The 24,546-nt window shown below is 28.0% G+C and overlaps 4 protein-coding genes across 4 annotated transcripts; 3 read left to right on the plus strand and 1 right to left on the minus strand.

Annotated features, from left to right (window-relative positions):
- The first annotated feature begins 4,685 nt into the window (after positions 1–4,685).
- On the plus strand, positions 4,686–10,890 carry OCT59_016425 (uncharacterized protein). The gene is made up of 5 exons (XM_066132467.1): positions 4,686–9,539; positions 9,625–9,830; positions 10,065–10,402; positions 10,479–10,538; positions 10,610–10,890. Exons 1-5 carry the CDS (start codon positions 4,872–4,874, stop codon positions 10,654–10,656), a joined length of 5,319 nt encoding a protein of 1,772 aa, XP_066003446.1. The 5' UTR covers positions 4,686–4,871; the 3' UTR covers positions 10,657–10,890.
- A 1,788-nt stretch (positions 10,891–12,678) lies between these two features.
- On the plus strand, positions 12,679–12,993 carry OCT59_016426 (uncharacterized protein; the record flags this gene model as incomplete). The annotated part of the gene is made up of 2 exons (XM_066132468.1): positions 12,679–12,904; positions 12,989–12,993. The coding sequence occupies 2 exons, from the start codon at positions 12,679–12,681 to the stop codon at positions 12,991–12,993; spliced, it is 231 nt and encodes a 76-aa protein (XP_066003447.1).
- Positions 12,994–16,023: 3,030 nt separating this feature from the next.
- On the plus strand, positions 16,024–18,368 carry OCT59_016427 (uncharacterized protein; the record flags this gene model as incomplete). The annotated part of the gene is made up of 4 exons (XM_025309985.2): positions 16,024–17,154; positions 17,244–17,452; positions 17,530–17,699; positions 17,767–18,368. The coding sequence occupies 4 exons, from the start codon at positions 16,024–16,026 to the stop codon at positions 18,366–18,368; spliced, it is 2,112 nt and encodes a 703-aa protein (XP_025187475.2).
- A 1,176-nt stretch (positions 18,369–19,544) lies between these two features.
- On the minus strand, positions 19,545–20,160 carry OCT59_016428 (uncharacterized protein; the record flags this gene model as incomplete). The annotated part of the gene is made up of 3 exons (XM_025313332.2): positions 19,545–19,704; positions 19,775–19,957; positions 20,021–20,160. 3 exons carry the CDS (start codon positions 20,158–20,160, stop codon positions 19,545–19,547), a joined length of 483 nt encoding a protein of 160 aa, XP_025187474.1.
- Between the last annotated feature and the right edge of the window lie 4,386 nt (positions 20,161–24,546).

Genomic DNA, 24,546 nt, shown 5'->3' on the forward strand with positions numbered 1-24,546 from the left:
TCGCCCAGGCGACGGTTAGCAATTCCCTTTATTTATTGTAATTTTAAGCATAATAATAATTGTAGCCCTATAAAAAGTATTTATATTTAAAATATAATTAAAAACTTTTTAAAATATATTTAAATTATACTTAAAATATATTTAATTTAAAATTGCGAAATACTTATAATATACTTAAAATGTATTTAAAATTATCTTAAAATATATTTCTAATATATTTAATTTTTGCCAAAATACTTAAAATATACTTAAATTATACTTAAATCAAAATTTAAGTATATTATAGATATATTTTTTACATACTTAAAATATACTTATAATATATTTTATAATATATTTTAAGTATATTTTAAATACATAAAAAATATACTTATAATAGTCTTATAATATACTTAAATTTTAATTTAAATATAATTTAAATATATTTTAAGTATATGGGCAAAAATTAAATATATTAGACATATGTTTTAAGATAATTTTAAGTATATTTTAGATATATTAAAAATATATTTTAAGTATTTTGCAATTTTTAAATTAAGTATATTTTAAGTATATTTTAAATATATTTTAAGTATAATACTTTTTATAGGGTAGTTCAGAGCGTTTCTGATATCAGATGTAATTGAGAAAGATAAAGAATGGATTTGTTCCGATTGTAAATATTCCATTAAGGTGAATTAAACGCCAAAAAATAATACATAATAAATAAATGCCGAACAAAAAAAATTTCATCTTATTATACATAGTAATTATTTATATCATTTATACTTTATAACTTCATTAAAATTGGAATACTGTATGTTACAATTAATAAAAACTACATATGGGTCTGTACTAGGAAAATGAGACTTGGAGTCATTTTTTCACAATTGGATTTTTAGTTAAGGTTAATTTTATAGTACGTTGTCTATTCCAATCGGCAACTTTCAATGTCGTATATTACTGAACCAAATTTAAATTTTTGGTAAATGGATACATTTTCATGATTTGTGGCTTAGGGCACGTGAGATACAATATATGGTATTTCACCGCGCAGCAAAACGATCTGTGACGGTGGGAGTAATCAACAAGAGAAAACTTAACCTAGTAGACCGGGGGTCCAGACCTCTTATCCTAGACCTTGTGACACAGCTGATCATTATCAGCCTCATTTGTTTATTTACCACCATTTTTTTTTCACATGAAATAAACTCTCTTTCTTACACTACTCTTTCATTGGTCTTGAAAATTTTCTAAGATAAATGTTATGCAAAAATAAGTCTTGTCCAATGGATTTCGGTGGCTGATCAAACCAATCATATTTAAGGAGGGTCTAGGATAAGAAACCTGAACCCCGGGGGTCTAGAATAAGAAATCTGAACCGGGGGTCTAGGATAAATCAACAATTGATAACGGTACCACTAATCCACTATCGATGTTAAAATAAGCAGCTCAATTTAAAAAATATACTAATACGTGATAAACAATTGGGCTTTCGAATAATTCTGATAGTTGAAATTAAAATTAAATATCGATATAGTGATATATATATTTTTAAAATATTGATAATTTGTTAAGTATCATAGCACTTTAATAAATTTAATAATAATTAATACATATAAATTTAAAATTGAATGAACTTGACAAAACTCTTTCCGCCGATCATCATGTCCAAAAATTTTAGGACGGAACAAAAGGTGGAATAGTTCAAAAAGTGTTTATAGAAAAGTTCGTTTTAACGAACGGCAACATTAACGACTGTTTATTCTTTCTTTAATTACTTATTGATATAACCTTTATTAGACCTTTATTATTATTTCACAAAGTTTTTGGCGAAAACAAATTTTTTTTTCACTTCTTGGGCTAGTAAAGATGGATCAAAAAACGCTACGTGTTGGTAAGGCTCTCGTCTGAAAACAAAGCAAGACAAGCGATAAATTATTCGACAAAAACAAGAAATATACTGACCTTCATAATAGACGTACGTGGTTTTTGCTCTTTGCATCGGTTGTTCGGTCAGCGTAAAATTTTAGCACGTGACTGGATTCCCAAATGGTAATGGAGGTAGATGAGGTGATTTGATGTGGTACAAAATAATCGGCTAAAAATAAAAGATTGACAGATTCGGTTAATGATTTAGCCGAAACCTGGGACAAGGCGGTCGGGGGATTTATTAGGAGTTAGGAGGAGTTCACGGTCAATCAAATTTTTATAAAAATAAATAAATCAGGCGGAGTTCACGAATATCGAAATTATTGTGGGGGAGAGATGTTTCCGACCTAGGCAACTGCATTTGAAATTAGATATAGATAAAGTGACGTTAACAGATCTTATTTCTCAAGTCACGTGATTTCACGTAAAAAATTTTCGAGAAACAAAGTTATTGGATTAGTGGATAATAAATGACGGCAGAGGTCGAGTTTAGTTTTGGGCTTATTTTCATTGTCTAACACGCGTTAACGTATACACATGCAACACCATTCTGGGATTAGACTCATAGGATTCACTGCTAACATTTTTGATATTAGGCTGGCGGGTTGAAATAGTTAGTAGTTGTTTTGTATTATTGTTGTTATTAGTGATGTATTTTTTTACATCTATGTTGTGGCGGCAATTTCCGCAATACTAATAAAGGTTAAATTTAAAAAAAAATAAATAAATAAAATAAAATAAATTTAAAATTATTTAACTCCATATTGTATCAGCAACAATACTTTTATTGGAGGTATTCTATCGCAAGTCAAGTTTGGATGATAAGCCAAAATATAAGCATCATATTAAACTTGAATGCCCATAGCGCTAAAGCGCATTTTTAACTACGATTGGGAACCTGCTAAACGTATGCAACCCGATATACGAGGTGAAAATTAATAACTAAATTGCGCCTCTTTTCTCCGATTTTTTTTCTAATTTAGTAGAAGCGTTTTGTTTTAAAACACGAGTTTGACGTAGACTTCATAAATGTGGGCTCGATTTTCGAACTCGCATTATGCAAGATCTATTTTGAACTCATATTTATGTAAGTTGATTCCGAACATTTTCGAAATTAAGACTTGGTTTTTTTAATAATCTTATTGTCTTTTCTATTATTTTTTAGTTTCATTTTACACTTTTCACATAATTTATGGACATGATACCAATTATAATGACAACCATTTATAGAACAGCTTTTATTAATTAAATCGTAGTGCCATTTAATAGTTGTTGAAAGAATATTACATTGATCTCATTTGTTTTACATAATAAGAATGACAATTTGTATACTGTAATAATTTTTTATTTTTATTTTTATTAAGCAATGTACTGTAGATACTGTAGATTGTATTAATTAATAATAATACTGTACACACATCATCTAACTACGCATGGTGTTCATGATTATAAAAAGATAAATATTATTATTCTAAATAAATAAAAAAATTATTTATTTGCTTGTCAAATAAAAGTAAACTTTGATAAAATGCTTACAAAGCAAATACTCCCACCTGAAATTGTTGGTATTATATTATTTTTTTTAAAACCAAGATTTCTTTTAATTGACTTTTTGTAAATCGTATTTAATTTGGAAAAAGACATTATTAGAAAAATAAAAGTTTCAGACGAAAAATCTATCAAATTAATTGAAGTCTACGCAAGTCTATTTAATGAGAATGTGAAAAGAACATTATGTAAATTAATTAATAATAAAGGTACGTCAGGCGCAGTATTTGTTTTTGGTTCGTGGCGCAGCCAGCAGATTGTGGCGCAACAAAAATCATAAAGAGAAATCACAAAAATTTTTCTTTCACGAAATCCATTTTGGAAATGATCAACAAAGACGGTAGAATCAATCATTTATATGTAAAGTCAAAATCGGCATTCGTAACCTTTTTTTTCCTAATCCAAGTAAACTTGCGGAGCAGGTGTAATTACATCTACAATATAAGTTTAAAAACTTTATGTCAAAGAAAAAATCCTTTATGATGTTTTTTTAAAAAAATTTGCTGCGCCACGAACCTGGCACAGTGGTTTCACCGAAATGGCGAAACCCGAAATCCTGTTTCATTTTATCGAATGAACATTTCGGCGAAAATTATTTATTCAATTTGGTTTTATACTAAATACATAAAAAAAATGTTTTCTAGAAAATTTTTGAATTAGCTTGTTTTTATTAAATCTCATTGTTTATAATATATTAATACTTACTTTTCGTGAATAAATGTTTTCAGAAAATAAAGTTATTTATTTATTTCTTAAACAATTAATATCAGTTACTTGAATGTTAAAGTGATAATATCCTGAAAAAAAAAAAAATCTCTAAAACTAATTTAATTTTTATTTTCATTGCGCGATGAATACTTTTTATTAAAATGTTAATTGCTACCATTTTCGGCGAAACAAAATGGACGATTATTCGGTGAAATGGATTTCGCCGAAATGTAACGTAACCCTTGGCAAAAATGTGGCACACTTTTTGATTGGGAATTCAAATGGTCTATCATATTACAATGGTCAATAGTTCCTATAATTAATCATTACGTCATTGGCAAAAGTGTGGCACATTTTTGTTTACAACTATATTAGTGAAAATTGCATTATACAAAATTTATTTTTAAACATTTATTTCGGGTATGCGCTCGGTTAGAGAATTTCATCAGAATTTACGTAAGCTAAGACCTCGGAAAATATACTGTATATAAATAAGATGGATTCCATACATTAACACTATCGATATTTTGACTTTAACGTACCTCATCATTCAAATTTCTTGCAAAAGATCGATTTTTTCACAATAATATATTTATATTATCGAGCTTAAAATTTATAACATTCGTAATCTATTTAAGGTTCACTATTAAATTTGCAATTTTTTTTTAATTTGAATAAATTTTAAATTTTTTATCTTAATAAATATGTCATGGAAAGAAATTGATAAAGTTGTTAATCCACATTATGCAAAGAAACCTGATCTTGCAAAATTAATTAATGATGGAGAAGTAAAAGAAGAGAACTTAGATCATCATGCAATGCATGATCTTGCAAAAATATATTCTAATGAAAAAGCCATTTATTGGAATGAAAAAGCAGCAGAAAATGAAAATATATGTGCAATACTTACTTTAGCTGAATGGTATAAAAATGGAATAAAAACAGAAAAGAATTTAGAAAAAGCCTTTTATTGGTATCAAAAAGCAGCTGAAAATGGTTATAATTGCGCAATGTTTAATTTGGCAATATGTTATTACAATGGAGAAGGAACGGAGAAAAACTTAGAAATGGCCTTTTATTGGAATCAAAAAGCAGCAGAAAATGGTAATGATAATGCAATGTCTAATTTGGCATTTTGTTATTACAATGGAGAAGGAACAGAGAAGAACTTAGAAATGGCCTTTTATTGGAATCAAAAAGCAGCAGAAAATGGTAATGATAATGCAATGTCTAATTTGGCAATATGTTATTACAATGGAGAAGGAACGGAGAAAAACTTAGAAATGGCCTTTTATTGGAATCAAAAAGCAGCAGAAAATGGTAATGATAATGCCATGTCTAATTTGGCATTTTGTTATTACAATGGAGAAGGAACGGAGAAGAACTTAGAAAAGGCCTTTTATTGGAATCAAAAAGCAGCAGAAAATGGCCACACTAATGCGATGTTTAATTTAGCTGGATATTATTACAATGGAAAAGGAACAGAAAAGAATTTAATAAAAGCCTTTTATTGGTATCAAAAAGCAGCAGAAAATAGTAATAACCATCATGCTATGCATGATTTAGCTGAATGTTATTACAATGGAAAAGGAATAGAAAAGAACTTTGATAAAGCCTTTTATTGGCATCAAAAAGCAGCAGAAAATGGTAATAAATGTGCAATGAATCATTTAGCCCATTATTATAATAATGGAGAAGGAACAGAAAAGAATTTAGAAAAAGCCTTTTATTGGTGTCAAAAAGCATTTGAAAATGGTAATAATGATGTAATATTTAATTTGGCTGAATTTTATTTCAACGGAAAAAGAACAAAAGAGAATTTTGAAAAAGCCTTTTATTGGTGTCAAAAAGCAGCAAAAAATGGTCACATTGGTGCAATGAATCATTTGGCTATGTGTTATTACAATGGAGAAGGAACAAAAAAGAATTTAGAAAAAGCCTTTTATTGGTATCAAAAAGCAGCTGAAAATGGTAGTATATGTGCAATTAATCATTTAGCTGAATGTTATGAAAATGGAGAAGGAACAGAAAAGAACTTTGATAAAGCATTTGACTGGTATCAAAAAGCAGCTGAAAATGGTGATAAATGTGCAATGAATCATTTAGCCAAATATTATGAAAATGGGAAAGGATCAGAAAAGAATTTAAAAAAAGCTTTTGATTGGTATCAAAAAGCAGCAGAAAATGATCATATTGATGCAATGAATCATTTGGCTATATGTTATTATAATGGAAAAGGAACAGAAAAGAATTTAGAAAGAGCCTTTTATTGGTGTCAAAAAGCAGCAGAAAATGGTCACATTGATGCAATGAGTTATTTGGCTATATGTTATTACAATGGAGAAGGAACAGAAAAGAATTTAGAAAAAGCTTTTGATTGGTATCAGAAAGCAGCAGAAAATGGTCACACCAATGCAATGTTTAATTTAGCTATATATTATTACAATGGAGAAGGAATAAAAAAGAACTTAGAAAAAGCCTTTAATTGGTATCAAAAAGCAGCAGAAAATGGTCATATTGATGCAATGTTTAATTTGGCTATATGCTATTACAGTAAAGAAGAAGCGGAAAAGAATTTTAAAAAAGCCTATCAAAATGCAATTAAAAATAGTTATATTATTAATACATTGTTTAATTATTATAATAAAATAAAAACAAAAAAGAATTTAAAAAAAGCCTTTAACTGGTATCAAAAAGCAGCAGAAAATGATCATATTAATGCAATGTTTAATTTGGCTATATGTTATTACAATGGAAAAGGAACAGAAAAGAGTTTAGAAAAAGCCTTTTATTGGCATCAAAAAGCAGCAGAATATGGTCATACTAATGCAATAAAAATGGCCTTTTATTGGTATCAAAAAGCAGCAGAAAATGGTAATGATAATGCAATGTTTAATTTGGCAATATGTTATAGAAATGGTAAAGTAATAAAAAAGAATTTGGAAAAAGCTTTTTATTGGTGTCAAAAAGCAGCAGAAAACAATAATTATAATGCTATGAATATTTTAGCTATGCATTATTATGGTGGTGAAGGAACAGATAATAACTTAGAAAAAGCCTTTTACTGGATTCAAAAATCAGCTGAAAATGATAATGAGCAAGCGCAATATATTCTTTCATTATTATATTATAATGGTAAAGGAACAGAGAAGAACTTAGAAAAAGCCTTTTATTGGTATAAAAAAACAGCAGAAAATGGACACACTAATGCGATGTTTAATTTGGCTATATGTTATTATAATGGAAAAGGAACAGAAAAGAATTTAGAAAAAGCCTTTTATTGGTGTCAAAAAGCAATTGAAAATGGCCACACTAATGCAATAAAAAAGCTTTTTTATTGGTATCAAAAAGCAGCTGAAAATGGTAATGACAATGCAATATTTAATTTGGCTGTATGTTATTACAATGGAAAAGGAACAGAAAAGAATTTAGAAAAAGCCTTTTATTGGTATCAAAAAGCAGTAGAAAATAGTAATAACCATCATGCTATGCACGATTTAGCTGAATGTTATTACAATGGAAAAGGAATAGAAAAGAACTTTGATAAAGCCTTTTATTGGTATCAAAAAGCAGCTGAAAATGGTAATATATGTGCAATGAATCATTTAGCCTATTGTTATAATAATAGAGAAGGAACAGAAAAGAATTTAGAAAAAGCCTTTTATTGGTGTCAAAAAGCAGTTGAAAATGGTAATGTTGATGCAATATTTAATTTGGCTGTATTTTATCACAATGGAGAAGGAACAGAAAAGAATTTAGATAAAGCCTTTTATTGGAATCAAAAAGCAGTTGAAAATGGTCAGATTAATGCAATGTTTAATTTAGCTATGTGTTACTACAATGGGGAAGGAACAGAAAAGAATTTAGAAAAAGCCTTTTATTGGTGTCAAAAAGCAATTGAAAATGGTCACATTGGTGCAATGAATCATTTGGCTATATATTATTACAATGGAGAAGGAACAGAAAAGAATTTAGAAAAAGCCTTTTATTGGTATCAAAAAGCAGCAGAAAATGGAGATACTATTGCGATGTTTAATTTGGCTAATATATATTATTACAATGGAAAAGGAGAAAAGAATTTAGAAAAAGCCTTTTATTGGTATCAAAAAGCAGCAGAAAATGGACACACAAATGCGATGTTTAATTTGGCTAGATATTATTACAATGGAGAAGGAACAGAAAAGAATTTAGAAAAATCCTTTTATTGGTGCCAAAAAGCAGTAGAAAATAGTAATAATCATCATTTCATGCATGATTTAGCTGAAAGTTATTACAGAGGAAAAGGAATAGAAAAGAACTTTGATAAAGCCTTTTATTGGCATCAAAAAGCAGCTGAAAATGGTAATGTATGTGCAATGAATCATTTAGCCAGTTGTTATGAAAATGGAGAAGGAACAGAAAAGAATTTAGATAAAGCCTTTTATTGGTGTCAAAAAGCAGCGGAAAATGGTAACGATGATGCAATATTTAAATTGGCCGGATATTATCACAATGGAAAAGGAACAGAAAAGAATTTAGAAAAAGCCTTTTATTGGAATCAAAAAGCAGCGGAAAATGGAAACACTAATGCGATGTATAATTTGGCTAATACATATTATTATGAAGGAAAAGGAACAGAAAAGAATTTAAAAAAAGCCTTTTATTGGTGTCAAAAAACAGTTGAAAATGGTCACATTGGTGCAATGAATCATTTGGCTGTATGTTATCACGGTGGAATAGGAATAGAAATAAATTTTAAAAAAGCCTTTTATTGGTATCAAAAGGCAGCTGAAAATGGTAATATATGTTCAATGTATCATTTAGCTGAGTGGTATAAAAATGGAAAAGGAATAGAAAAGAATTTACAAAAAACCCTTTATTGGTACCAAAAAGCAATTAAAACTGCACAAAATAATTCTAAAGCTAAATATGAGACTTGTATTCATCATGATTTAAGTAGCAAGGTAGAACTAATTAAGTCAATGGAAAGATTTATAATTGAATCAAATGAAGAGGATTATAATGAATGTCATGAATGCAATATGAAAAGAAGACCTTCAAAAAAGAATCAACAAATTTGTATAATTTGTTATCAAGCAAAATTATTATATAGGCAAAGTGGAAATAAAATTATAGACGAATTCATCAAATATACACAAATTAATTTTATTCAAGAATCTAGCAGAATGAAATTTATTTCCTTTGATCGATTTAAAAACATAGAATTTATTAAAGCAGGAGGATTTAGTAAAATTTATAAAGCTACATGGATTGACGGTCCACATAGTTGGAATGAAGAAAAAGAAGATTTTGAATATAAAGATCCTAATATAATAGTTGCTTTAAAACAGCTTAATAACTCTGAAAATATTTCACTCGAAGAGTTAAAAGAGGTAAGCAAATTATTTTATTTAATTTTAACAATAATCTATTTTTTTAATATAATAAGGAAGACTTACATTAATTTTATAATTTCAGCTTTTAATGATTTATATTGCTGATATAGACAATAATTTTATTGATTCTTCACTTTATTTAAATGAATATTATGGAATTACTCAAAATCCCGATACTAAAGATTTTATTATAATTATGAAATATTATAAATTTGATTTAAGAAATTATATAACAAAAAGTAAAGACTTTTATAATATTGAATGGAATAAAAAATTAAAAATACTCAGGTATATTGCCGTAGGACTTAATCATCTTCATAATCAAGGTATTATTCATCGAGATTTGCATAGTGGAAATATTCTTTGTGAAAATGATGATTATGTAGTAATAAGTGATTTAGGAATAAGTAAATCAGCAATGGAATCCACAAATGATAATAAGAGTGTATATGGTATTATTCCATATATGGCTCCAGAGATTTTGCAAAGAAAAGAATATACTATATGTTCGGATATTTACAGTTTTGGTATGATCATGTGGGAACTTATGACAGGTAGATTACCATTTGAGGATCAAACTAACGATGTTGGACTTGTGAGTAAAATATGCTATGATGGCCTTCTCCCTCCAATAACAGCTAATGCACCTAAGGGTTATATTGAACTGATGCAAGAATGCTGGAATTCCGATCCTGATAAAAGACCAGAAGCTGATAATATAAATAATAGGTTATGTATTATGTTAAATGAAGAAGTTAGTAATCCAACAGAAATTATAAAATCGACAGATATTGCACCTATAGATAATCCAAAAAGTAAACAATTAAGCAATGAAATATTTACAAGTTCGAAAGAACTAGGTAATTAACCTGATTTTACTAATTAAAATCGTTTTTTTATAATATTAAACTTAATACTTTTTTCTTAATTATTTAGAGCCACTTTATCCAAAAAAAAGAATGATTGAAAATAATCTAATTAAAGATACTAATTGTGGTATGTTTCGTTAAATTATCTTCGTATAACAAATTAAAGAAGTCAATATTAATTAACTTATTACTTTTTAGGACGTTGTTATATAACGAAAGCAAATGAATTTGACATTGATATTTAAAATGTAAATTTTAAATTAGTAGGCTTATTATTTATTTATTTCAATTTATTTACCTATATTACAAAATTCGTAAATATTATTAGTATAGTACCTCCTCCCTATTACGTAATTGATTGTGAAACATAGATTAGCCTTTTTTTTGAATTTTTACGTATTGTTGAATTATATATATATATTTTCAATCATATAATGTATTGTATATCTTAAATAAATGTAAATGTATTTATTAAATATATATAAAACAGTTCGTGACGTTAACCAATATAAATACCACCGTACAATATCTATATTATCGTACGGCTAATGCAGATCATCGATATTGTACGCAAAGAAACTATCGATATTCAATATTGTACGCAAATAAACTATTGATATCAATATTGTACGATAATGAAGATAATGAAAATATCGGTCAAATAAAATCAGCATGATCCTATAGGGCCGTGCGATAATCTGTTATAAAAATTACTTATTATACTATTATTATAATATTAGTAATTATTTAAAATGCAAAACCAAATTAAACCAAATTCATGATTTATGTAATAGTTCTGTTTATCCAATTATGATTACTAAAAAGTGGTTGTTTAAAAATCACGAGAAGGCAGTAAAAAAAATTGATGACTTTCTTATACCTACATATGATATGATTCATTTATTTAGGATACAAGTTTTTTAAAAAATAAAGATGAACAATTCGAATATTTCATCTCGCAAAATACCGTATTAATTGAAGGCTAATAAAATGAAATGAAATTACGCACCTATTCGTAAATATAAAAAAGCCTTTCATCTAATAAAATTTATATAGTAAAATTAATTTTTTATGAATATAAACAATTCGTTATAATCTTTTTCGATAAATTAAATACAGATTTATACTCATAATAAAAATTTAACATACTTGTTTTAATTCTCATAATCATCTATTAGCGATATATTTATTATGATATTGGATTATTTTATTCCGAAGAACTGAAAAAATTTATGTACTTCAGAAACTTATTTTTACAATCGAGAATTATATTTAAAACATAATCAATTAAAGTAATACGCGGCGTACCATTATAATAATTTTTAAATTTTATTTATGAAAATTAATCAAGTAAATTGAATAATTATTATCTAACGCCATCACAATTTATTAATTTTTTCCCAGCTCCGTGTATTTCTAAAAATATTTTTGTTTCTTTGTCACTATTTCCCTCATGGTATAGGTCTGGGTTGAGACTGTGGATTCCAAGCAATGTGAACAGCCAAGTCTGGAAGAGCTTGGGTAAGGCAAAAATTCTGCTTTGGTAGAAGAAAATGTGCGATAGAAGCTTTGAAAGTGATATGCCCATTTTTGTTGTATTGTCTTTGTTACAAAGTAAAGAGCCGTCAGTGTATATGTTCAGTAATGATTGAGATTGAATAGCAGAACAAATATAGAGTACTAGGTCATTCTTCAACGAGGTTGACGTATCGAGGAGAGAATGAATAAGTGTATAATTAATAGTGAATGAGTTTATTTTATTTTATTACTAGAAGAGTAGTATAACCAAAACTATTACAAATAAAAGCAAAACAACATTCACATGATTGATAACTAAATACGTGTATAGAATTTTGGAAATTCATCCCCTACGGGACCTCACCCTTGGATGAGTGGAAGTAGTCATTTTTTGGTGATCGACTGATCGTTAAATTACATCACGTGACTTTACGTAATGTGCATATAAAAAACAGGTTTTTGGAAAAAAAGGTTTTCTTTTCTTTCAGAAGGGTTATGCTTTTTCATTTCAGAAAGTTATGTCTTCATTTCTTTCAGTATATTATATTCTTTTATGTTTTTCGCCATAGTGGTGAGTTTATGTTACTGATAGCGGTTAGTATAACACTATAATTATATCTTGTATAATGTAATGCTTAATCAAAAAGTTCGTCGATTTACAAAAAATTGAGCGTAATAATAATCAGTTTATTTTATTTACCAGATAGTAAAGCAACAGAACTATATAATAAAAGGGGCCTTGTTGGAACATGGACATTTGCGCGCATGCTCCTGATAGCGGTTGGTATCAATCTTGGTGTACTATAAAGTGGTGCAGGAGTGTAAAATTCGTCGATAACAAAAAATTGGGCGTAATAATAATCAGTTTATTTTACTTACCAGATAGTAAGGCGTCAGAATTATATATTGGAAGGGATCTTATTGGATCATGGACGTTTGCGCGAATGCTCCTGACAGCGGTTGGTATCGATCTTGGTGTGTAAAGTAGCGCAGGAGTGTAAAAATTCGTCGATTACATAAAATTGGGCGTAATAATAATCATTTTTATTTATTTATCAGATTGAAAGGCGTCAGGATTATATATCTTAAGGGGTATTGTTGGTCATGGACGTTTGCGCGCTTCTGACAGCGATCTTAGTATATATTCAGGTGCGAAAAATTCGTTGATACATAAAATTGTGTTTAATCAGTTTTTTTAGATAGAAAAGCGTCAAGAAAAGGTCTTGTTGGGTCATGGACATTTGCGCGCAGGCCCTTGATAGCGGTTTGTATCGAACTATCGAACTTGGGTGTATAAAGTAGCGCAAAAACGTCGATTACGGTACGGAAAAGTCTGTCTAACAATAATCAGTCTTTTTTGTTAACTAGATATAAAAATGTCATGATTATATAACGGAAGAACTCTTGATGGTAAAGATATTGGTTCTTTATATAATCATATTAGCTTTTATATAGGCAAATTTTAGATTTATATATTTTTTACTACTTTGACAATAGTTCACCTTTCAGTTTTTTTTCTGTAAAAAAAAAAATTTATTGAAGGTCGGCCATATTGATCAATAGTCTGTTCTTGTTGAAGCTTGTTGAAATAGAGATTAACAAACTTCTTTTATGATAGAAATTATTAAGAATGTTTATGAAATGTTTCTATAAAGTTTTGAGAATAATTTCTTATTCTTCTTAGTAACATTAATTTTTTTGATTTATTATTTTTTTTTTTATTAATAGTCATAAAATTGTGTTGCAGTGTATTAATCTTTTTACAAGAGAAATTATAGGATTTCATAATTCAAATCATTAAAAAAATTTAAGACTTAGAATTATCATCCAAAAAAGAGTTCGGGCATAGATAGATATATAGTAGGTATAATTACTGTAATTCATTTAATGACATTTTAAATATCGAATCTAAATTTATTATATTATTAAAATTATTAAAATAATTCGCAGCTCTCGTTAAGATTTATTACTTTATTTAAAAAATATTCAGAACTTTCTGATAGAATGCTTCTTTCAAACAAAATAACACGACTTCTAATGCAATAAATAGTCTGCTCACGTGAAAACCAATTTATCGAAATTAGCGTTTCATTAATATAATTGAAAATTTTAGAACGTTGTATCTAGCGACCCTGTGATACGATTTCGAAATTTAAGTCGTGATTCGAAATCTCCTTCTTGAAAATATCACTTGAGATGAGTCATCTTTAATAGCAGTAAAGACATATCAATTTGAATTTTTCGAAAAAATAACTTAATAAATTTAACAGAAAAAAAATCAATCGCTCATATCCTTGGCTCTATTAAAGATGAAAACTTCTAACTCATCTCATGTGATACAACCAGGAAAGAAGTGTCGAATCAAAGTATAAATCTGATATTGAATCACAGGTTCGCAGGATATTATATCGTTCTAAAGTTTTTCTATATAAATACTACTGTATTAAATAAACACTAATTAGTTTCGGCAAATGGCTTTCACGTAATTAATTAATTATCTGATAACGAAACTGAAATTTTTTTTTTTTTTTAATAATTTTACCCAAATTGCAATAATTACTTTCGGATGTATCCTATTTACTATTAATTATTTTTTTAACATTACATTGGTCACAAATTTCTTCATTTTATATTTTCTGAAAATAAATAAGACCAATGATTTTATAAGCGATAATAAATAATGCTGTATTCATTTGAAAGTAAAAATAATTTATTATTTTATTAAAAACATTTGACCTCTTATTATTAAACGACTCGATGCTATAAGTTATTGTTTAATTAGACATGTACTGTTAAAAAAAACGTGTATATACTGTATAAACGGATCATAAAATCCATTGGAATTAGCGAATTTTCTTGATAAAAATATAAAATTATTATGAACATAAACTTAAAACGCGCGTTATAAATCTTGTCATTTATATATGTAAAAATTTATCATACATTTCGAGAATACTATAAATTTAATTCGAAAATTTAACGTCTGAATTATTATTATCCCCGTTTTCAAGATTAAAGATCACGCGACAAAATGTGCACAGCACAAAAATTGGTTTCCACTATTTAATACAACTCACATGACACAGCTCTACTTTCTATTTAAATTGTCCAGTTACACACGAATATAACCGACTTAGACTAAATAAAATATAATTACATTATTTCAAGTATATAAGAGTTAAATTTCGTCATATTTAAATCATAAAAATAAAATTATTTGTAATAAAATTATTATAAAATATACATTCTTTTATTTTTGTATTTCGTTTTTTGTTTTTTAAAATATTTTTTCATTAAAAATGGATCATAGTCTTCTTCATGCGATGAATATATTTCTGGCTCAAGAATTAGAAGACGAGGCAGATTTATCTATTTTCGTGCTCAACAATTGTTTTAAGATCTTTAATATACTTATTTATTTTTCTTAAGAATGGTTCTTAATTATATTAAAATGATACCAAAGAACGCATCGAATCAATCCCCATCTCGTCCCTTACACATTTCATCCGAGAACAATTTCAGAAGAGAAAAAATATTTAATTCTTCAAGTTATTTTACAATTCGATTCGGAAAGGTGTAAAATTCGGAAGGTGTAAAGAGTTATACTGTTATGGGGTTGTTTTTCCGTCACCACAAATACCACTACCACAACAAACATCATCATCACCACAACTATGTCCACGATCACCACAACCACTTCCATCTCAATCACCCACGATCACAACTATAGCTCGCGTGGATTCTTTGCTATTGATATGCATAATCAAATTAATATTTTAAGAAATTAACTAAATAGTATAGAAAGTACCGGGAAGAATGATTATAGAATAAATAATTTAACCTCAATATACATCGGGAGAGCGCACACATGATCGACTGTTTACATTTGTTATCTCATTTAAAACCACTAATCTAGTTATAATCTGCATGGAAAAGCGGATTATATAACACTGATTAACTTTTTTTACATTAGATCGAATACAATCGACCCATTTCAGTATACGATCATCATAATTTGGTAAATGAATTGAAAAAACTTTATTTAAACAGAATTTTTTGCATATTTTTTTTTCTCATTCGAGCACTCGAGCACAATGACAACAATTTTTAATCGTAAAAAAAATGAGGGACAATCAACAAATTCAGTTATGGACATGCAATCCTCATCTCAAGATGATACCAGTGAAAGTACATCAAAGTCAAAAGAAAATCTTTTAAAACCAAGTATAATAATGAAAGGATTATCTGATATTGCTCAAAATTTTGATAATTTTGCACCCGTTATTAGTAAAATTTGTAAATTAGGAGAACAAGTTATAGAATTATATGAAAAAGCTCAACATAATAAAAAATTATGTGGTTTACTTTTAAAAAGATGTAATTGTGCAGTTGCTTCAGTAAAAGATCTGGATATAAGAAGAACCGAATATAAAGAATTTTTTTTTAAAAAAGGAAATTTAGAATTGTTAATAGCTTTTAGTAAGTGTATAGAAAAAAGTAAAGAATTTATTTCACGTGTTAGTAAAATACATAAACTTATGAAATATTTACTCGCTGGTAGCATTGAAGATGATCTTAAAGAACTTGTGAATGAATTTGATGGATATATGTTGAGTTTAAATTTTTCTTTTACTATTCAAACTAGAGATGATTCAATAATAATAAAAGATTACGTGATTCAAATTCATGAATTATTATCAAATGTTTATAACATCCCTAATGATAAACAAAAACAACAAAATTTTTATAGCGAAGTGGATTTAGTAATTAGGGAACACAGGAAATTTCTAATTCAGAACGAAAAACCAAATTCAGATGAACTTATAACAATCGTAGAAGAAAATGAACCGTTACTTAATGGTAACGATTACCAAAAAACTGATCATCATTCTTCAGAAAAAATTGAAAAACGTATATCATTCAAAGATTCTACTGATGTTTCATTTAAAGAATTTTCAAATATTTCTTCTTCCAATAATGTTGATACTCAAATTGAAGTAAGAAGGCAAGTTAACATTCTTAAGATATTAAAAAATTCGGATCATATTATAAGATTTTTTGGTGTCGCTCAAGAAAATTCCAAATTTTACTTGGTTACTGAATGGATGGATTATGGAAATTTATATGAATACTATACAAAGTTTAGAGATAATATGAATTGGAGAACCAAAATTAGATTTTCTTTGGATATTTGTCGTGGAGTTATGTACCTTCATGATTGCGAGGTTAGTACAATTAAATTTAGTTTTTTTTTTAAAAAAAAAATTGAAGTTTATTAAAATAATTTCTTTTCCAAAAAAAAAAAATTAATTAGATCCTTCATCATGACATTCGATCAGCAAATATTTTAGTAAACAAAGATCGCAAAGTTAGAATAGCAAATTTTGGTTTAAGCAGAAAATTTTCTGATGCTACTAGGAGTGTTGCACAAGATTCAGAAAATGTAAGATATATGGCTCCAGAAAAATTATTATTAAGTAAAAATGAGAAAAGAAAGTATGATTCTAAATGTGAAATTTACAGGTAAATAGATTTTTATATGATGTCTGTTTATTTTTTTGTTTTACTTACGTCATGTTATTTATTTATAACATTAATAGCGTTGGAATGTTATTGCGGGAAATTGCTGAATTGAAAAAACCTCATTCTGTTCTTGATAAATTAGAACTACATGATATTGTTATTGGTATTAGAAAGCGTATTCAAGATAAACATTATGAACCATTTTCGGATGATGTACCTCTTGATTGGCAACTTACAGTATCTAAAGGTGAATGTTAATATATTAAAATAAAATTTTTTTATCATCAGATTTTTAACCTCTTTCTCATTTTTAGCCATTGATTATGAACCAAGATGGCGTCCTAATATGTCTGATATTTGTCGTGATTTTTATAAATTAAGTGAAAATTATTCAAAGTCTAAACCTTCTTTGATTAACATTAGTATTCTTCCTGTCAATGATGCAATTAAAGAACACAAGTTAAATAATGGAGATAAACAACTAGCATGGAATAGTTTCAAATTTTATTCAATAATCAATGCTGAAGCAAAATATTGGGTAGGATATTATCTTTTTCATCATGGTAAAGATATTCCCGAATTACGATCACTTAATGAGGAAGAAAGAATTAAAATTGCTATCGATATATTTAAGGAAACTGCTGACAAAGGAAATCCTTCTGCTCAATTAAGATATGGAATGCATTTGTGGAAAAATGAAAGTTATATCGAGGCTTTAAAATATTTAGAAATGTCAGCTAGTGCAGAAGATGCTAATGCTATGTATATTGTTGGAAAAGCTTATTGGAAAGGTGGTAATGGTATTGAGCAAGATAAAGAGAAAGGTTCCAAATACTTAAAACATGCTGCTTTGAAAGATAATGCTAAAGCTAGAGAAATGTGTATCGAAAATAATATAAGTTATTTACAAGTGTAATCAAATTACGTCATATCATCATGCATTAGCAGCATTAGCAGCATTAGTATTGGATATATATATATATATATAGCTGATCCATTAGCATTACTAGCTATTGAGATTGTGAATAACACAATCAATGAAATAATTTAGCAATAACTTAAGGATAGGATAGAATTATAAATATCACCCAAGTCGAAGGGATTGTTTCGACAGAATCATCAGTTCACTTCAATATAAAATAAAATCGGGTTAGCGAAATAGAAAACTCTTACCAATTTTTAAAAATAACTCACGAATCTTTTTTAATAAATTAATAAATTAAAAGGTGAATTAAATTGATCACTTAACTTCTTTTAAATAAATTCTTTGATTTAATAGTAATAGCTAGGAGAGGTGTGGCGCCAGTATTCAATTTCGCGTGTCTCGACCTATCTTATAAATGCTACTAATGCTGTTGATATTACTGTTCAAAGCGTCTTTATTTACTCAGCCAAAGTAAACCAGGTTCTACGCGGCGAAATTGTTGAATTTTGAATTTTATACGCACTTATCTGCGTTTACATAAAGGCCTCTCCTATTACTATTACTTTGGCTGAATAAATAAAGGCGTTTCGACCAGTAATATCAACAACATCAATAGCATCAGTAGCATTTGTGAGATAGGTCAAAACTCGAAATACGTGTAATTGAACGCTGGCGTTTTTTTTATGATAACAACGAATTGTAGTGAATTGGTCTAAATTCATGTGATAATAAATAACAGCCGATAAAATTATAATTGTGGACGTCAGTCATAACACAAGCACTAAATTGATAAAGTCGTTGAGAAGTGTGAAAAAAAAAAACTAAACGCTCGCACACAACAAAGTATGGAATGCTTTCTGGTTGCGTTAAATGAAATTATTATAAATTAAATGTTTATTATTTGAATATATATTTTGTCGCCCGGTATAAAATATAGTAGAATATTGATAAAAAATATACAAGATAACCGAAAAAATTATATCTGTAAAATATCTTAATAAATATATACATAAAAGAAGTTTCTGCATTGATAAATAAATAAATTTCTGCATTTTTAAGCAATTAAACAAAAATAAAGTCTATGACAGTCATTTTTTCGACATGACTAGGGTACTAAGTGTCACTAAAAGTCTTTTTAAAGTCAGTTTGATCATTATTTATATTATTTTATTCTTGAACTAATCTTTTACGAATTAAACGTTTGTTGTTTCTACTAGCCGGTCTAGCGAAAACTTGAGTCCAATATTTTCCACCGCCAAATCCAACTCCAAAGTCAATGAAGTTCTTATTAAGAATATTTTCTCGATGTAAGTTAGATCCCATAAATCTGTTTTAGGTTAAAATGCGATTAAAATTTAGATATAAATTAATATGTCATCAACGTTTATAATACTTACATTTGCATGACACGTGCTTCTTCATTCGTACCTAATCCTTCAGCGATATTTTCTCCGACACTAATATGGCTATAACCTTCTGCTTTAACACGTACTCCTATTGAACCACGAGGATCATCGTGGGTAAATTTATTAGTTTTAACCATGTAGTCAGTATGCTTTTGAGCTGCCGACATCAATTTACTATAAGAAAAAAATAAATTAATCTTCGTGAAATTTCTTAATACGACGTGCTAAGATATTTACTTGTTTAAATAAAGTGGAGAAACTCCAACTTTTTTACGTTCATCGTTGACCAATTTAAGCATAAGTTTTGGGTTAAAGGCAGTAACCAACGTAGTAGTAGTTAAAATAAAGAAAACAAAAATTAATTTGATCGCTACCATTTTTTAGAGTTTGTAATTTATTCTGATATTTAAAAAATTTATAGCTTTCAATTTTGTAAAAATTTTCGTAGATTTTATATATTGTTGACATGCACATATCAGCTAACTCTTTGAGGTCAAATTTTGTCGAAAATTTTCGTAACTTATTATAAATTGATGGCATGAATACATCAGCTAACTTTTATAACCAATTTTAGTTGAAAATTTTCGTGGCTTTTTATATATTGATGGCATGATAACTCATTGTAACCAAAGTTGATAAGTTTAACAATATTTAAGTACGAAAAATTCATTAAAACATTCCTTAGAAATTTATTAATCTAAAAGAAAGTTCGAATTTTATTAATTTTATTGTAAAAATTTAATCGTAAGTTATTAATTTGTTTGTTAAATGATTAATTAAATAAAAGAGTATTATTTTAGATTGTTATATAAATAGAACAAGTAATAGGGGAGATAATACACTGAAATATGTATAAAAAGTTTATTTTTTTTAGGGATTTTCATGATTTCTTTTTTTTTTGGCTGGTTTGTATGATATGTATATTTCTGGGAATGTGTTTAGCCGATCGGTTCCTACCTGCATTAATCTGATAAATTTGTTTTCCGAATTAAGGTAAAATCAATGAGAAATAAATATTTTTATATTTCTATATTTAATCCACTTAATTTTAGACTGCCAGAAGTTTCTCTGACATACATGATCACCTAAAAGTTAACCAATTAATGAGCTTAGGAACAATTCAATTTCAATGAGTACCATAAAATGACTAATTAAATCATTTTACGATTGTTATGAGGACCCACAAATATATATATATAAGGGTCAGGTGGCGAAAAATTTTTTTACTATGAGCTGTGCGCAGAGACTTTTTATATGGGTAGTACGCATATTAATTGACACCTGATATTGAAAATCCTGCAAAAATACGCAAATAAAATTTCAGAACATTAAATTATAAATTATTTTATCATGACTTTTATATTATTACAAAACCAAATACTAATGTGAAAAAATAGAATTTATTTTAATTTACCATCTTTTCAATAATATTTTTCTAAAATTTCACTTTTTAACCCTTAGAAATTTCTTTCAATTAATACTAAATATGTATTACAATGCGGGTAACGTACAGTAAATATATTATATATATATAAGATTAGTCCAAAAATACGCAAATTAATTTTTTACAAATACGCAATCTTGATGACCTAACTATGGATGAAAAATTCTTAAATTGTACGCAAATCAGTCTAATTCTACTATGATGGCGACGCATCTGTGTACCCTACCCCTGTATGTAAATTTCTGGGTCCTATGTTACGCCATAATGGGTGGGAATAATTTTTTTTTTTTTTTACAATGACAAACGCATATTTATTGATTAAAAAGGGCCCATGTTAGTATTTCGCGCACTAGTACAAACATAGGCAGTAGAATAACCTCAATATACCCATTGAAAATAAAGCAATCTAAAACTGCTCATTCTCTCCATGTGAAGGCCACTACCGTCCCCGATCAACACCTTTAACCCCTACACCAACCTATCTATAAACTATCTACATACATGGGCATATCTCATTATTCTACATTAGCAAAGAAAAAAAAAAACCTAATCTACTTTTTGTTTTGACCCTTTTTCTTCTTTTTACGGCCCATCCTGCTTCCAGGCTTCCCGGCCCAGGGTTAATGGGTGGGAATAATTAAACCGTATTGTCCGTAGTCTTCTTTATATAGTTTCATGTCGAATTTAATATGATAACAGAAAAGTTTGTCTAGCGTAAATATTATATTAAAAACCTTTAGAAATTAATAATTTGTTTACTCTTTCTTCTATCTTTACTTGAATACATCCTGGGCCAATGGCCAAATACTATATTCATTACTACTAGTTATATCTAGGATAACGCGACAGGTTAGAAAATGAAAATTAACATGTAAATACAGTAAATATAATCCAAATATTATCATTAAAGTGATTATAATAAAGCCGCTTGGTGAGAATTAAAAAAGAACGATAGATATTATTATGAACCGTTGATATCATTCAAAAATTGTTATAGAAATTTCTTAAAGAAATAAATGTTATAAATTTATAAAATTCCAATAAACAATTATTATACAAATCTATTGGTTAAAATTCGGATGTATTTGCTCCTCTGTTAATTAAAATTGTCAATAGTAACGACGATATTGCACAGTTTCTATCTTGTTAGGCCTTTTACGGAAATCTTGTAACAAAATTTATTTTTATTTAGCGCGGAATCAAAAAAAAAATAGCTATTACAGAAAATTTACATATTAATTCTATAAATTTGGCATGGTGGTTACATCGCCAACGTTTATTAAATAAGACGAAAGCTGCGGGATGTCCGCAGCTAAAATTATGGGCGCAGGGAATATATAAACCTAGATAAATTCGGTATGAAAATTTGATATGGATGATGTTGCGACGTAGCCGCGTATTTCGATCGCGGACCGCGGCGATTTTAGTTAAAAGGAGTTGATGTAAGCGAGGGAATTTTGGAATTAGTGATTGGGGAAAATACGTAAGTTAGGTAATTACTAATTACGTATCGAATGTTAGGTACTCTTTTCAGTGTGTCCCCACTGTGGTTAAGTAACTGTGCATACTTAATCACGTGATATTTTTAATACTAAAGCACTACCCGTCAAATTATCCGGTCGAAAACGTAGTAAAAATTCTTGTCGAGAGAAATACTGTAAGGCTGTCTAAGACTCATCAAAATCAGACTCATTAATCAAATATCATAATATCATGAATAATAATCTTCAAATTTTTCTTTTTCAAAAAAGATTTCTTTTCAAACCATACTATTTTAATTTATAAAAACAAATACTGATAAATCGTGAACAACAAAAAAATAACGAGTTCAGCTGAGACCTTAAATTTGTGGCCTTTAAAATCGTTGTTATTTTTTTTCTTTACATTCTTTCCAGGTTGACAAATATGCACCATTGAAAGAAGTGAGTTGGTCATGTAAATTATTCTTTTTTTCTCAAAAGACATTAATTCTTTCGTAGAAATTTCTTTAATAAACTTTCGTATTGGAGTATTACCTCCTTGTATATTTAAATTAATGATTGGAAAGAAATTGAAGTTTAACTTACTTATTAATTGCAAGCATTTGATAAGTTTGTATCGGTGGTGTAATAAAGGGTTAACGTCATTAGGCAAAGATGGGTGCCAAGTTTCATGTTAAAGCCATTGATTTCGATGAGCGATGATGTATAAAATTAGTACATTAATGATATTAAATTGAGCTTTAATTTGTTTATGAAAAAGATTATTAATATAAAAAAAAAGGAATTAAAAATAATGTTGTCTGGAGTATGCAAACACAATTTATATAATCGTTTTTTCCTTGTGGAAATTGAGAAATTTAGGGTTTATTTAAACGGGAGCCATGATCGTTTGGGTTTGTTTGTAGATAAGAATGATATGTTGCATGACGCATTCTAGTTTAGGTGTATTATCAAATAATGAGAGTACATGCATTAATTTAAACGCCTAAAACTTTTTCCGCATCAAGAATTGTTGAAAGTTTAGATTTGTTATATTTTTGCAGGATTAATTCATTAATAATTTGTAACATATTTTCATGACATATAGGAAAAATTCTCCCGAAAGAATTGGGCCATGTGACGTAATATCTACTTTTCGCACATACGCAATTTTTACAACAAAACCGAAACGGTATAATTTCTTCAAGTATGTTAGAATAGAAAGTTATTGGACGAAAAAAATAGTATAAACCATCATACAGTATATTATGGGATAGAACCGATTTGTATTTATTTAAAAATTGGCTACGCTTTTGTATTGATTTAATGCTAACCGCAGTTAATTTTCTATTAATAAACCGTTCCCGAAAGTTCTAACATCTAATTTATCACACAGCTTTTCATAAATTAATGATTTGCTCCGATCATAATGCTAGAATGGAACGAAAATGGAAATTTGGAAGTGGTAGCCAAAGACACGTGAATCAATTTAAATATTCCATTTTTGGTGATTTATCATATTAAAGATCTCGGACCTACTGCGAATCAGGTGGCCCCTGATTTTTTCGTCTTGTGCAAATATAAGCAAGAATAATAAAATTTCAAAACCTACCATTATTTGCATCATTGATATTTACAATCAAACAAACTTGTATATTCCGCAAAGTAATAATAAGGTAAGTGATTTGTTGTTTGGTTAGCTTCTTGAAGTATGTCATCACTGTTAATCGATTTCCCGCCTCCTATAGATGTTCTAAAGTACAATAGACAAAAGTAAATTCCCGTGATAAACTTCACGTGAATCATCAGCGCAGTACAAATGGCCGTAAAATTTATGTGCCAAATCCTTAATATTGTAA

Source organism: Rhizophagus irregularis, chromosome 24, assembly GCF_026210795.1.
Source record: "Rhizophagus irregularis chromosome 24, complete sequence".
Lineage (NCBI taxonomy): Eukaryota > Fungi > Glomeromycota > Glomeromycetes > Glomerales > Glomeraceae > Rhizophagus > Rhizophagus irregularis.